At 54.0% G+C, this 15709-nt stretch overlaps 1 protein-coding gene and 1 pseudogene across 1 annotated transcript; one reads left to right on the forward strand and one right to left on the reverse strand.

The window, feature by feature from the left end:
- Positions 1–1912: 1912 nt before the first annotated feature.
- LOC117194507 lies at positions 1913–3813 on the reverse strand. The gene is made up of 4 exons (XM_033399059.1): positions 3779–3813; positions 3562–3700; positions 2082–2322; positions 1913–2013 (listed from the first exon to the last, which is right to left on the reverse strand). The coding sequence occupies exons 2-4, from the start codon at positions 3653–3655 to the stop codon at positions 2007–2009; spliced, it is 342 nt and encodes a 113-aa protein (XP_033254950.1). The 5' UTR covers positions 3656–3700; positions 3779–3813; the 3' UTR covers positions 1913–2006.
- A 9222-nt stretch (positions 3814–13035) lies between these two features.
- Positions 13036–15252, forward strand: LOC117194547 (annotated as a pseudogene).
- Positions 15253–15709: the final 457 nt, after the last annotated feature.

Below are 15709 nucleotides of genomic sequence, written 5' to 3' on the forward strand. Positions count from 1 at the left end.
TGAGGGGGAGAGTATGGGAGTTGGCGGACATGTGAGAGTAACACCATGAACCGCGTCCGCCACTCTCATCTCGTCCACCCGCTCGAGAGGTCGCGATCGTCGGACGTGCCAAAACCGTTTCGTGTCGTTTTTTCGTGTCGCCGTTTTTCCGTTGTCTTGCTGTTGTGCTTTGTTTTCTTTTTTGTGGTGTCTGTCGTGTGCCGTGCCGTGCCGTGCCGTGCCCCCGCTCCCTCCACTCGACAAACTTTCTGCTCCCCAATAAATGTGATTAATTTTAAACGCCAATAAATAACATTAAGTTATAAAAACACAAACCTAACGAGAGACAAACTGTGTAAAGAGACAGAAAGTGCCAATAAATACATTAAACACAAACACACACACACAAGAGACTTTTCAGTAAGGGAAAACAACAAACAGACAGCAAATCGCCAATACACAAACTAACAACAACTATGACGAGAGGAATGGCCAGACGAGGGTCAACCAGACGCCACAGCGACGGCGGCAGAGCGGCCCGCAGAGGCGCCCTAGCAGCAGCAGCAGCAGCCAACAACACCAACACCAACACCGCCAATAGCAGCAGCAACAGCAGAGCCCTCGGCGCAGGCGCCAACACCAACGCCCCAGCCAATGCAGAGCGCCGACGCCACAGCGACGGTGGCTGCATCAGCAGCAGCAATAACAACGCCAACACAGACTGCACCGATCGTGAGTACGCAGACGCCGCCAATACACACACAGACACAGCCATTCCCGCCACTTGCATTGCCCTTCCCCCCCCCCCCCCCCCTTGCAAATAATACCCAAGGAAAGGCGCCAAACACAAAAGAAAGGCCCAACAAGACACCACTTTTCCCGCCTCTCACGCTCTCGGACATACAAAATAGTTCGAGAGTAACGGGAGAGGGAGAGGACGGAGGAGAGCCGGCAAGCCGCCGAGAAGGAGCGGGCCAACGGGCCGCCACACACACACACACGACCGGATCGAACCTGTTGCAAGTCGAACCTGGTTCGAGCAGCGGGTCGATCCGGGCCAATGCTGAGCCGGCACCAATACCACAAATCCCACCAACACCAAAACGACGCCGCGCCCTCATCGACAGTGGGAGTGAAGATGAGGATGAGGGTGAGAGGAAGCAGGCCAGACGACGGGGCCGCCATCACCAGAAAAGGCAAACTCTGGAGGAGCTGGAGGCTATTGTTCAGGAGCAGTTGAGGCAGCGCGAGCTGCGGGAGCAACAGCAGAAGCAGCAGAAACGGACGGCAGATGCAGCCAACACCAACACAGTTGCCGATCCTGCCACTATGCCGCAATCTGCACAGCCAACACATGCCCCTGCCCCTGCCACTACTATAAATGCAAATAACCAGACCCACAGCCATCACCAACATCGACAACAGCCAATACATAGACAATCACCAGCCATTCACACAGACAATACCACAATTAACAATAGAAATAATAATGACGATAATACAAATACACCTGCCACTACCAACACCAACACCACCACCGCCATCACCATCACAAACACCCCTGCCACTACCACCGACGATGACATCCGGCACGGCGAATTCGGGCATCAGCCCAGCCAGGAACGTGGCTTGAGGATCCTCATCCGAGGACTCTCCCACTCCATGCCGCCGGATTGGATTCGCAGCAGCATGCTGAACGAGGGGTACACGGTTCGGTTTGTGAGGGTGATCACCGATCGATTTGATCGCAGCCGCCAATTCAACCTCTTCGAGCTTCTGCCAATACAACGTCGCCAGCAGCAGCCACATCCACAGCCACTCCATAATCCGCAGCAGCAACGCCAACACCAACCGGATCGGCAGCATCGGCAGCAGCATCGGTATGGCGACCAACATCCCCAGCCATCGACCAGGGGGCGCCAACACCAGAGGGTCCAGCCGATGCAGCCGATCGCGAATGATGCTCCGACGCCACGCCAACACCAGCAGCAGCAGCGGCCAGACGCCCAGTGCGATGGCAGCTGCGCTCAAAACCTGCAATTATACGTACAGCGTATAACAGAGTTGGAAAGGAGGATCGAACAGATGGCAGAGCAACTCACCAAATTGGCTGCAGCAACAGCAGCAGCAGTTCCAATAGCCGCCAATACAGCAGCAGCAGTAGCCATATCGGACGGTGAGCCGGATATGGATATGGACGACGACAGCCAATGGACCGATGAAGAGCCTTATGAGGACCTAGGTAGGTTTCTAAATGGAGAATCCAGTGGCGACTCCGAAAGCGACGGATTAAACGGCGTCTACTGATTGCGACAAATAGCAGAAGTTTAATGCCAATAAAACCTAAAAATAGAAAAAAACGAGGGGGAACGTTGTGAGTTGCTGCGGACACCGCAACTCTACGGTTATACCCGATACTAAGTCAGTATAACTCTCCTCCGGCAGACGCCGCTAATATTAAACGACACGACAAAGACAGAAAATCAGTCTGAGCGTGACGTCGGGCGCTGCGTAGCCACTGAAAATTGATTTCTTGCTTTTGGCTACAAAAATGATCTGATCTGATCTCGATTCAGCAATCTGATAGATATGGTCATTATCTATGATTCTGCGTTTTTAGTTTTCTCGAATGTGCAATATTGTGGATGCAACAGATTTTCGTCTTTTGTGGGGGCGAAAAGGGGTGTGGCGAAATTCTGAGATATACGTTTTATAGTGAGATCTAACAGAAGTGCGGATACCAAATTTGGTTACTCTAGCCTTAATAGTCTCTGAGATTTGTGGATGCCCCAGATTTTCGTCCTTTGCGGGGGCGGAAGGGGGTGTGGCGAAATTTGGACACGAAACGGTTAAGGTCAGATATCACAGGAGTGTGGATACCAAATTTGGTTGCTCTGGCTCTTATAGGTTCTGAGATCCTTGAACTCATATTTTGCAATTGGCAAAGCCGACCATGAAACCTGTGTGTTAGAGAGAGACAGAGCGAGAAAGAATGAAATTGTTTTCTTGATTCTGGCTATAATAACTATACGATCGGGTTGAGATTTTACACTCTAGAACATATAGTCATCTTCTACGATTCTGCATTTTTGGTTTTATCGTATCTTTAAAAATGTGGATGCCACAGATTTTCGTCCTTTGTGGGGGCGGAAGTGGGCGGGGCAAAGTTTTGAAATATTTTTGTAGCAGTGACATATCACAGATGTCTGGATCCAAAACATCGTTGCTCTAGCTCTTATAGTCTTTGAGCACTAGGCGCTGAAGGGGACGGACGGACGGACGGACGGACGGACGGACGGACGGACGGACGGACGGACGGACGGACGGACAGACGGACGGACGGACGGACGGACGGACGGACGGACGGACGGACAGACGGACAGACAGACAGGGCTCAATCGACTCGGCTATTGATGCTGATTAAGAATATATATACTTTATGGGGTCGGAAACGATTCCTTCTGGACGTTACACACATCCACTTTTACCACAAATCTAATATACCCCAATACTCATTTTGAGTATCTGGTATAATTAAACACAATTAACAACAATCTGCAAATGACCAACAAACATACTCACCTGCTATTAAACCGACAGAGCTGCTCCTCCAGCAGCTGCCTCGCCACTCCTGGAACTCTCTTGAGGCATAATGGGCGTAATTTGGAGGCCTCATCAGCAGCACTGCCGTCAATTCCAACAGAAGTCCAGAGGCCAGCCACTAAAATACAAAGGAAAACAGTCAATACACGCCAACACGAAAAAAAAAAACACCCAAAACACACAAAAACACACGTACCTGCCAATCACCAGACAGAGCTGCCCCCACAGCAGCTGCCTCGCCATGAACATCATCAATTTTCTGCCAAAGGGGCGGAAAAGGAGGCCTTTTTTGAACCGATGACGAACGTGGCCGAGGAGGCCAGGCCAACTCTGCTGACAACGCATCCTGGTGGCCGGACCAGCAGCCACTCGGATGCGGCCAATCAACAAGTAAATCGACAACGTATCCTGGTGGCCGGACCAGTTGCCACTTGGATGCGGCCAATAATACTGACAGTCTGACATCACACACCGATGTCAACGCCAACACACTGGACAACGCATCTCGGGTGGCCGGACCAGTGCCACTCGGTCTGCTGCATTAAACCAACAGACAGATGCAACGTGGGCGGCCGGACTAGATCCGCTCGCCATCTCCAACTTTGCCCACGATGCACGCCAACACCATCAATCCAGCCATCGCCACTAAACAAGACACAGGGGGACAACAGAGCCGTCCGGTATACAGCGTAATGTTCGCATTGCGTTTGATATGCCTGCCGGTGCTCCGTTGTTGTTTGTCCTCCTGTTAGAAATAAAATAAATATAATTAATATGTTTATATGTTGTAAATCTATGTCAATTATCGTTTATTTTACCTCGTCTGCATCAATGTATTTGTTGTAGATGTCAATCCTGTTGTTTTTTGTAGTTTTTGCATGTCCGTAGATAGTTTTAGTTACTTACCTGTGATATTAGAATTAAGTTTTTGTAAATTAATGTAGTTTTTCTGTAGTTAATTGTATATTTTTCGTAGTTTTCTAATTAGTTTTACCTTCTTACTCTTCTTCCCAACCTATCTGCCATTCCCAGCCTCAGCCAATACGGCACCAGCCACAGCCAATGCAGCAGCCAATACAGCAGCAACAGCCAGCTCATCGTATCCAGCAGCCACCACAACGTCACCAGCAGCCACTACAGCGACAGTTGCAGCAGCAGCCACCCACACAGCCACTCCACTCACACCCTTGACACGTGGTATTACCAAAAATACCACGCAAATACCAGACTATGACCGATAACACACCAAAACGCCATTTCAAATTTAAAATGCATTTATCAATGCCCAGTGTGTTATCGGTCGCCAATTCGGCAATTTATGCCCAGCCAATTTCTCCCCACCCCCTACCCACTTCAAAAGCCACTAAATGCCAAATGCGGTTGAGCAGGAGCAAAATTAACACTGCCAACCTCCGCCACTCTGCCAAACTCTGCCATTTCAACCGCCCATATGATGCTATGCGGTCGACTCTTCGGAGCGTCACGCGCCCGGACCGAAAGATCCGGAAGTTTACAGTATAAATGACGATCGGCGATCGGGCCATTCGAGTGTGGAGGAGAGAGTATGGGAGTTGGCGGACATGTGAGAGTTCCACCATGAACCTCGTCCGCCACTCTCATCTCGTCCACCCGCTCGAGAGGTCGCGATCGTCGGACGTGCCAGAACCGTTTCGTGTCGTGTCGCTTTTTTCGTTGTTCTGTGCCGTGTCGCCATTGACGTTTTCTTTTTCTGTGTTGCCCTTTTTTCTTTTGTGGTGTCTGTTGTGTGCCGTGCCGTGCCGTGCCGCCCTTCCTCCACCACATCCATTAATTACCTTGACAAACTTTTGTTCCCGTCCATATCATAAAACAAAAAAGAATAAAAGTGCCAATAAATACTTTAAACACAAACACACACACACAAGAGACTTTTCAATTAAAAACAACAAACAGGCAGCAGATCGCCAACACACAAACCAACAGCCAGCCATGACCAGAGGAATGGCCAGACGAGGGTCAACCAGACGCCACAGCGACGGCGGCAGAGCGGCCCGCAGAGGCGCCCTAGCAGCAGCAGCAGCAGCCAACAACACCAACACAAACACCGCCAATAGCAGCAGCAGCAGCAGAGCCCTCGGCGCAGGCGCCACCACCAACCCCCCAGCCAATGCACAGCGCCGACGCCACAGCCATCCATCGAGTGAGTACCCAGCCATTGCCATGCATGCCATCGCATGCTTTCGCGTGCGCTGGCGATTTGGGCCCTCCACACTTGGCCCAGACCCTCCAGATCGTCGAATGGATCGTGGTCGGTCCACTCGTCGTCATCATCGTCATTAATTGCTTCGCAGTCCATATCGGGTTCGGACTCCGATATGGCTGCGGCGTCAAAGGGCGTATTTGGTGCTGGTCGTGGTGATGGCTTTGTGGATGCTGCTGCTGCTGTTGTTGTCCGTTGTGGCGGCACTCCTCCCGTGCTCTCGTCCCTTGCCTGCAGCAGGTTTGTCAGTTTCGTTGAAATTGCTGCCAGTTTTTCTTCCAGCTCTCTAATTTTACCGGCATATCTTTTCAGATTATGGGCACAGCTCCCATCGCACTGGGCGCCTGGCTGCTGCTGTAGCTGGGGTTGGCGTGGCGTCGGAGCACGATTTGGGATCGGCTGCATCGGCTGGACCCTTTGGTATTGGCGCCCCTCGGCCAGTGGCTGGGGATGTTGGTCGCGATGCTGTAGCTGTTGCCGATGCTGCCGACCCGGACCGCGTTGGCGTTGCTGCTGCGGCTGTGAGTGGAGTGGCTGTGTGGGTGGCTGCTGCTGCAACTGTCGCTGTAGTGGCTGCTGGTGACGTTGTGGTGGCTGCTGGATACGATGTGCTGGCTGTTGCTGCTGTATTGGCTGCTGCATTGGCTGTGGCTGTTGCCGTATTGGCTGAGGCTGCTGCTGCTGCCGTCGATGCTCCTGGACAGCGACCGTGTGGGCCAGGAGCCGCTGCCTGGCTGCCTTGTAGGCGCTGCAGCCCTTGTAGGCGCTGATGTGCTGGCCCTGGCAGTTGGCGCACTTGGGAGCAACGTTCCTTGGCTTGCTGCACTCCGTCGTCAGGTGTCCACCCGCGCATTTCATGCAAACTGCAGCGCGTCTACAATATGCGCGGGTGTGGCCAAACACCTGACATCGATGGCACTGGGCAGGGTCACGGGAGACTCCAAGTCTCTCAACCGTGACGGGCCTCCCACCCAGGCGTCGCAGCTTCAAAACCCCGCATTGGCCACGGTCCGGTTTGGGGGCGATCTCAGCCTCAAAGAGATTGAATTGGCGGCTGTGATCGAATCGATCGGTGATTGCCCTTACAAACCGAACCGTGAACCCCTCGTTCAGCATACTGCTGCGAATCCAATCCGGCGGCATGGAGTGGGAGAGTCCTCGGATGAGGATCCTCAAGCCACGTTCCTGGCTGGGCTGATGCCCGAATTCGCCGTGCCGGATGTCATCGTCGGTGGTAGTGGCAGGGGTGTTTGTGATGGTGATGGCGGTGGTGGTGTTGGTATTGGTCTTGGCAGGTGTATTTGTAATTGTAATTGCGTTGGCGTCATTATTTGTATTGATATTGTCAGTATTGTCTATGTGAATGGGGCTGGTGATTGTCTATGTATTGGCTGTTGTTGATGTTGGTGATGGCTGTGGGTCTGGCTATTGGCATTTATAGTAGTGGCAGGGGCATGGGCAGGGGCAGGGGCATGTGTTCGCTGTGCAGATTGCGGCATAGTGGCAGGAGCGGCAACTGTGTTGGTGTTGGCTGTATTTGTTGTCCGTTTCTGCTGCCTCTGTTGTTGCTGCCGCAGCTCGTGCTGCCTCAACTGCTCCCGGACAATAGCCTCTAGCTCCTCCAGTGTCTGCCTTTTCTTCTTCGGCTTCCCAATTGGCGGCCGCTGCTGCCGCTGCTGGTGATGGCGGCCCCGTCGTCTGGCCTGCTTCCTCTCACCCTCACCCTCATCGTCACTCCCACTGTCGATGAGGGCGCGGCGTTTTGGTGTTGGTGGGATTGGTGGTATTTGTGCAGGCTGGGCATTGGCACGGATCGACCCGCTGCTCGAACTCGAACCAGGTTCGACCCGCAACAGGTTCGATCCGGTCGTGTGTGTGTGTGTGGATGCCCGTTGGCCGTTTTGGCGCTCCGCTCTTGCGCGTCGGTTTGCCGGCTCTCCTCCGTCTTCTCCCTCTCCCGTTACTCCTGAACAGTTTTGTATGTCCGAGAACGTGAGAGGCGGGAAAAGTGGCGTCTTTTCGGCCTTTCCCTTTGTGTTTGGCGGGATTTTGTGATTTGGCAGGGTTGCGGGATTTGCGGTTGGTATTGGCGCTGCTGTTGCTGCTGATGTGATGGGGCTCGAGGGGGGAGTGGCTGTGGCCGTGGATATGTCGGCCATGGGAATGGCTGGGTACTCACTCGATGGATGGCTGTGGCGTCGGCGCTCTGCATTGGCTGGGGCGTTGGTTTTGGCGCCTGCGCCGAGGGCTCTGCTGCTGCTGCTGCTATTGGCGGTGTTTGTGTTGGTGTTGTTGGCTGCTGCTGCTGCTGCTAGGGCGCCTCTGCGGGCCGCTCTGCCGCCGTCGCTGTGTCGTCTGGTTGTCCCTCGTCTGGCCATTCCTCTGGTCATGGCTGGCTGTTGGTTTGTGTGTTGGCGATCTGCTGCCTGTTTGTTGTTCTTTAATTGAAAAGTCTCTTGTGTGTGTTTGTATTTAATGTATTTATTGGCACCTTAGTTCTCTTTTTTTTTTGTCTATCACAGTTATCTCTTTTAGTTTGTGATGTTTGTGATGTTTGTAGTGGCACAGGAACTAAAGCTTGTCGGAGATAGTAGTGGGTGGGGTGAAGGAAGGGCTGGAGCGTGGTGGATTGGCGAGGAGCACTTTTCCGCGTTTGGAATGGTCATGTGCAGCGGCGAATGGTGAGGGAGGGGGGGGGGGGGGGGGACACAAAATGGCTGCTGCCTGGCTTGGCTTGGCGTCGTCTGGCCTTCACTGTCTTTATTTTTTGGCACCAGAGCACAAATGACACGGCAAACGATAAACGACAAAACAGTCAAAACGACAAACGACACGGGCAACACTGATGGCAACGAACAAACAAACTTGCGATTTTATTTTATTTTAATGGCGGCGGCGATGGTTCAATTTATATACGTCCGACGATCGCGACCTCTCGAGCGGGTGGACGAGATGAGAGTGGCGGACGAGGTTCATGGTGGAACTCTCACATGTCCGCCAACTCCCCCACTCCCACGCCGGTCGTCACTTACCGGTGCTCTCACCCCCGGTTCCACTTTCACTCACCCCAATATTCAGTGAGATGAAAGTAGTCCGAGGGCAGCAGCACCGATAAGTAGGCAATGGAAGATTTGAACGGCCTTCTGTTTCAGTGGCTGTGTGTGTTGTTGTTGGGCAATGGCCCGTGTCTAATGTTTCTCTGTGCTGTGTGAATTGGCTGCTCTGTTGTCAAGGATGGGATGGGATGGGAAGGGGAAAGTTTGCCTGCTCCCGTATAACCGCCCGGATACTTTCAACTTCCGGATCTTACGATCCGGGCGCGAGACGCTCCGAAGAGTCGACCGCATAGCATCTTGTGGGCGGTTGTATTGGCATTGTTGGGGCATTTGGCTGAGTGGCGAAGGATGGCAGTGTTTATTTTATTCTGCTCAGCCTCATTTGGCATTTAGTGGCATTTGAAGTGGGTGGGGGGTGGGTGAGGAATTGGCTGGGCATAATTGCCGAAGTTGCGACCGGTAACACACTGGGCATTGAGAAATGCAATTTGAATTTGTATTGGCTTTTTTGGTGTGTTATCGGTCAAGTCTGGTATTTGCGTGGTATTTTTAGTAATACCAAATGTCAGGGGAAATATGGGAATGGCAGATAGGTGGGGAAGAAGAGGAAAAAGGTAATAAAACTAATCAGAAAACTACTAATAATATACAATTAACTACAGAAAAACTACATTAATTTACAAAAACTTATTCCTAATATCACAGGCTAGTAACTAAAACTATGGACAAACTATCTACGGACATGCAAAAACTACAAAAAACAACAGGATTGACATCTACAACAAGAACATTGATGCAGACAAGGTAAAATAAACGATAATTGACATACATTTACACACATATAAACATATTAATTATATTTATTTTATTTCTAACAGGAGGACAACTACAACGAAGCACCGGCCGGCATAACAAACGCAATGCGAACATTACGCTGTATACCGGCCGGCTCTGTTGTCCCCCTGTGTGTTGTTTATTGGCTGGTTGTGAGTATTGGCGTGCATCGTGGGCAATGATGGTCTTGATGGCAAGCGGCTCTGGTCCGGCCGCCCACGTTGCATCTGTCTGTTGGTTAGTGTTGGCTGCTGCACTCGAGGGGCACTGGTCCGGCCACCCAACTGCATTGTCATCGTGTTGGCATTGGCATCGGTGTGTGATGGCAATGGTCGGAGTTATTGGCCGCATCCAAGTGGCGAACTGGTCCGGCCACCAGGATGCGTTGTCGATTTTAATTGTTGATTGGCCGCATCCAAGTGGCTGCTGGTCCGGCCACCCAGGATGCGCTGTCAGGTGGATTGGCCTGGCCTCCTCGGCCACGTTCTTCGTCAATTTGTAGTTGCGTTTTGAATGGCTGCTGGTCCGGCCACTCAGGTGAGGAGGTGTTTGTTTTGGCTTTTTGATTTTAATTTGCGTTTATTTGCAGGTGCCTTTCGTTGATTTGGATGTTGTTGCTGGCGACCCTTGTCTGATTTGTGTTGGCGTAAGAGACGTTTGCGGGTGAGTATTCGTGTTTATCGGCAGCCTCTCTCCTGTTTCACCTTCTTTTGCAGGATTTGCTGGCGTCCGGCGGCTCAACACCGGGCCATCCCGCCCTCACATAATTGGCATGAGAGACGGGTGCGACCCAGCGGAGCGGCAACAGACGCCAGCATCTGCGTCGTCGTTGGAATGGCTGTTGTCTGATTGGAGTGGCGTGACGTCATTGTGATGGTCGGTGGCAGCGTCATCAGAAAGGGGCCTCATATTCCTCCCATTTGGCAGGAAATTGTTAATGTTGATGGCGAGGCAGCTTCTTGTTGGTCAGCTCTGTCTGGTGATTGGCAGGTAAGTGTGGATTTTGTGTGTTTTGGCCGTTTTTCGTTGTTGTCCGTATTGACGTCTTTTTTCCTTTGTTGCAGTGGCTGTCTCTGGATCAACGATTGGGCGCATTAACAGGCACCGCCCGATCGCATGCTTTCGCGTGCGCTGGCGATTTGGGCCCTCCACACTTGGCCCAGACCCTACAGATCGTCGAATGGATCGTGGTCGGTCCATTCGTCGTCATGTTCGTCGTCAATTGCTTCGCAGTCCATATCGGATTCGGAGTCCGATATGGCTGCGGCGTCATGGTGCGTATTTGCAGTTGGTCGTGGTGATGGCTGTGTGGATGCTGCTGCTGCTGTTTTTGTCTGAAGTGGCGGCACTCCTCCCGTGCTCTCGTCCCTTGCCTGCAGCAGGTTTGTCAGTTTCGTCAAAATTGCTGCCAGCTTATCCTCCAGCTCTTTAATTTTTACGGCATATCTTTTCAGGATATGGGCACAGCTCCCATCGCACTGGGCGCCTGGCTGCTGCTGTAGCTGGGGTTGGCGTGGCGTCGGAGCACGATTTGGGATCGGCTGCATCGGCTGGACCCTTTGGTATTGGCGATGCTGTAGCTGTTGCCGATGCTGCCGACTCGGACCGCGTTGGCGTTGCTGCTGCGGCTGTGGGTGGAGTGGCTGTATGGGTGGCTGCTGCTGCAACTGTCGCTGTAGTGGCTGCTGGTGACGTTGTGATGGCTGCTGGAGACGATGTGCTGGCTGTTGCTGCTGTATTGGCTGCTGCATTTGCTGTGGCTGTTGCCGTAGTGGCTGAGGCTACTGCTGCTGCCGTCGATGCTCCTGGACAGCGACCCTGTGGGCCAGGAGCCGCTGCCTGGCTGCCTTGTAGGCGCTGCAGCCCTTGTAGGCGCTGATGTGGGCGCCTTGGCAGTTGGCGCATTTGGGATTGACGGCCCTTGGCTTGCTGCACTCCGTCGTCTGATGTCCACCCGCGCATTTAATGCAGACAGCAGCTCGTCTACAATATGCGCGGGTGTGGCCAAACACCTGACATCGATGGCACTGGGCAGGGTCACGGGAGACTCCAAGTCTCTCAACCGTGACGGGCCTCCCACCCAGGCGTCGCAGCTTCAACACATCGAATTGACCACGGTCCGGTTTGGGGGCGATCTCAGCCTCGAAGAGGTTGTATTGGCGGCTGCGATCGAATCGATCGGTGATCGCCCGAGTAAACCGGACCGTGTACTCCTCGGCCTGCATACAGTCCCGGAACCAGTCAGAGGGCGTGGAATGGGGAAGACCTCGGATGAGGATCCTCAATCCTCTGTCCTCCACAGGCTGATGCCCGAACTCGCCGTGCCGGATGTCATTGGCAATGGCAAGGGTGTGTGTATTGGGAGTGGCAGTAGTTGTGTTGGTGTTGGTATTGGCGATGGTGCTGGTGTGAGTGGCGGTGACGGTGTTGGTGTTTGTATTTGTGTTTTGTGTTTGCTGCCGCTGCTGGTGATGGCGGCCCCGTCGTCTAGCCTGCTTCCTCTCACCCTCACCCTCATCGTCACTCCCACTGTCGATGAGGGCGCGGCGTCGTTTTGGTGTTGGTGGGATTTGTGGCATTGGAGCAGGCTGGGCTATGGCTCGGATCGACCCGCTGCTCGAGCTCGAACCAGGTTCGACACGCAACAGGTTCGATCCGGTCGTGTGTGTGTGTGGGGCTGCCCGTTGGCCGTTTGGGCGCTCCGCTCTTGCGCGTCGGCTTGCCGGCTCTCCTCCGTCTTCTCACTCTCCCGTTACTCCTGAACAGTTTTGTGCGTCCAAGAGCGTGAGAGGCGGGAAAAGTGGCAGTGAGAGCGGCGTCTTTTCGGCCTTTCCCTTTGTGGTTGGCGCGGTTTTTGTGACGGGTCTCGAGGGGGGAGTGGCTGTGGCCGTGGATATATCGGCCATGGCAATGGCTGGGTACTCACTCGATGGAAGGCTGTGGCGTCGGCGCTCTGCATTGGCTGGGGCGTTGGTGTTGGCGCCTGCGCCGAGGGCTCTGCTGCTGCTGCTATTGGCGGTGTTGGTGCTGGTGTTGTTGGCTGCTGCTGCTGCTGCTAGGGCGCCTCTGCGGGCCGCTCTGCCGCCGTCGCTGTGTCGTCTGGTTGACCCTCGTCTGGCCATTCCTCTGGTCATGGCTGGCTGTTGGTTTGTGTGTTGGCGATCTGCTGCCTGTTTGTTGTTTTTTAATTGAAAAGTCTCTTGTGTGTGTGTGGTTGTGTTTAATGTATTTATTGGCACTTTTATTCTCTTTTTGGTTTGTGATGTGGACGGGAGCAAAAGTTTGTCAAGGTAAGTAATGGGTGGAGGAAGGGCGGCACGGCACACGACAGACACCACAAAAAGAAAACAGGGCAACACAGAAAAAAAACGTCAATGGCGACACGGCACAGATCGATAGATCATGTTCACCGAAAAGGGAATCTTTCCCATAGGCGATGGCCTTTTGGATGTAGATGCCGAACGCTTTAACGGATTGCTCGTGTCGCATGACATCAACGAGATCTACGAGGTGGAACAGACGCCGTTTGCCAGGGGCAAATTCGCCGCCGTTCGCCGTGCCATTCACAAGAACACGGGCTCCCATTTCGCGGCAAAGTTCTTGAAGCGACGCCGACGCGCACAGAGCAGCGACAAGGAGATCAAACACGAGATCGCCGTCCTAATACTCTGCGAGGGCGAGGAGAACATTGTCAATCTGAATGCGGTGCACGAGACCCGTTCGGACACAGCCCTGCTGCTGGAACTGGCCACTGGTGGCGAGCTGCAGACCATACTGGACAACGAGGAGTGCCTGACAGAGGCCCAGGCCCGCCACTGCATGCGAGAGGTGCTGAAGGCTCTCAAGCTTCTCCACGACCGATCCATTGCCCACCTGGACCTCAAGCCACAGAACATTTTGCTCGCCGGCGAGCGTATAGAAGATGGCCTCAAGCTCTGTGACTTTGGGATCTCGCGCGTTGTGTGCGAGGGCATCAATGTCCGCGAGATGGCCGGCACACCCGACTACGTGGCCCCCGAGGTGCTCCAGTACGAGCCGCTCTCCCTGCTGACGGACATCTGGTCCGTGGGCGTTCTCACCTATGTCTTGCTCTCCGTCTTCTCGCCCTTTGGCGGGGACACCAAGCAGGAGACCTTCCTCAATATCTCGCAGTGTGCGCTCACCTCTCCGGACAACCTATTCGGTGGCGTCTCGCCAGTGGCGATCGATTTCATACGCCGCGCATTGCGAATTAAGCCAAACGATCGCATGAGTGCCGCTTTTGGAACATGCCTGGCTGAAGGATGAGAGCTCGATGGATAGACAAATGTATCTGCAGGATCAGAGCGATGCTGAAGAGGAAGAGGAGGAGGAAGAAGACGACCTTGAGGATGAGGAAGTGGAGGAGCCAGTGGCCGAGGAGAAGGCAGAGGAGCAGGAACAGCAACAGCAGTCACAGGAACAACAAAAGCAACAGAAGCCAAGCAGTGGCAGCAACAAACCCACGCACAATGGCCACCATCGGGCCCACAGCAATGGGAGCAGTAGCAGCATCTCAAAAATACTCATTGCCACCGGGAAGCTCCTGGGAAGCCCCATAAGCAGCACCAGCACCAGCACAGAGACAACGACAGCCATACACACGCTGACCAGCAATGGACACGGACAGAGCAACACGGTCTGCTTGTCCGCCAAGCCCACTCAGATCGTGACACCCACACGTCGAGCCTCCGACTCGGACAAGGAGAACACATACACGGCGACATTTGTGAAGAAGCCCCCGGTGCAGGCCACCATCCAGCTGGGCAGCAACGGCCTCGACGAGTTCGCCACAGTGGTGGCCACCCTGACACTCTTTCCCGATGCGCCCACCACACCGAAAGTGATCCGCAAGGCACCCACGGGAGAGTCCCATGGATCGGCCACCTCGGTGAAGGCTCTGGTCAAGAAGTTTCAGCTGGAGGAGACGCTAGTCTGCCCCGGACACAGCAGCACCAGCAGCCACAACGGCAACAGTCCCGTCAACGGGTGCGGCGGCAGTAGCGGGAGCAGCAACGGCAACAATATGCGACGCAGTGGAGGGGGAAACAGCAGCAACATCAGCTACTCGGCAGCAGCCGCGACAGCAGCACGAATGAACAGCATTCGCCGCGCCTCCGACCCGCTGATGGCCGTCTATAAGAACCAGCCACAGAACAGCGGCGCCAACAGCAATAGTTCCAGCAGCAACAGCAACAATCCCAGCCCCGGCAGCAGTCCCAGCTCGGGCAGCACGGCCACCCTGCTCCTGAATAGCCATCGCCTGGCGTCCGCGTCCGCGTCCGGGCCAGCCAGCACGGTCGCCAGCACCGCTGTAGCCTCAAGCAGCAGCACCAAAGCTACTGCCACTGCCCACCATCTGCACCACCACCACATGCACCACGACAACACGAAAAACGGCCAAAACACATGAAATCCACACTTACCTGCCAATCACCAGACAGAGCTGCCCAGCAGGAAGCTGCCTCGCCATCAACACTGACAATTCCTGCCAAAGGGAAGGAAAAGGAGGCCCCTTTCTGATGACGCTGCCGCCTGACCATGTCCGTGACGTCACGCCACTCCAAACATACAGCTGCCATTTCCAACGACGACGCAGATGCTGGCGCCTGTTGCCGCTCCACTGGGTCGCACCGTCTCTCATGCATTATGTGAGGCGGATGGCTGGTGTTGAGCCGGCGGACGCCAGCAAATCCTGCAAAAGAAGAAGGAGAATCAGGAGAGAGGCTGCCAATAAACACATATACTCACCTGCAAACGCCTCTCACGCCAACACAAACCAGACAAGGGTCGCCAGCAACAGCATCCAAACGCCGACAAGTACCTGCAAATAAACACAAATTAAAATCACACGCCAAAGCAAACACCTCCTCAACTGGGTGGCCAGACCACCAGCCACTCAAAACGCCGTTACAAATTGACGACGAACGTGGCCGAGGAGGCCAGGCCAATTCTACTGACAACGCATCCTGGGTGGCCG

Source organism: Drosophila miranda (genome assembly GCF_003369915.1).
Source record: "Drosophila miranda strain MSH22 chromosome Y unlocalized genomic scaffold, D.miranda_PacBio2.1 Contig_Y3_pilon, whole genome shotgun sequence".
Classification (NCBI taxonomy): Eukaryota; Metazoa; Arthropoda; class Insecta; order Diptera; family Drosophilidae; genus Drosophila; species Drosophila miranda.

Bases quoted from the DNA above. Each gene is read 5' to 3' on its own strand.
- LOC117194507 (XM_033399059.1), bottom strand. From the start codon at position 3,655: ATGAGGCCTCCAAATTACGCCCATTATGCCTCAAGAGAGTTCCAGGAG. The intron at 2,323-3,561 runs GTGAGTATGTTT...TTCTATTTTTAG, and splicing joins CTCTGTCGGTTTAATAGCAG to GTTTTATTGGCATTAAACTT.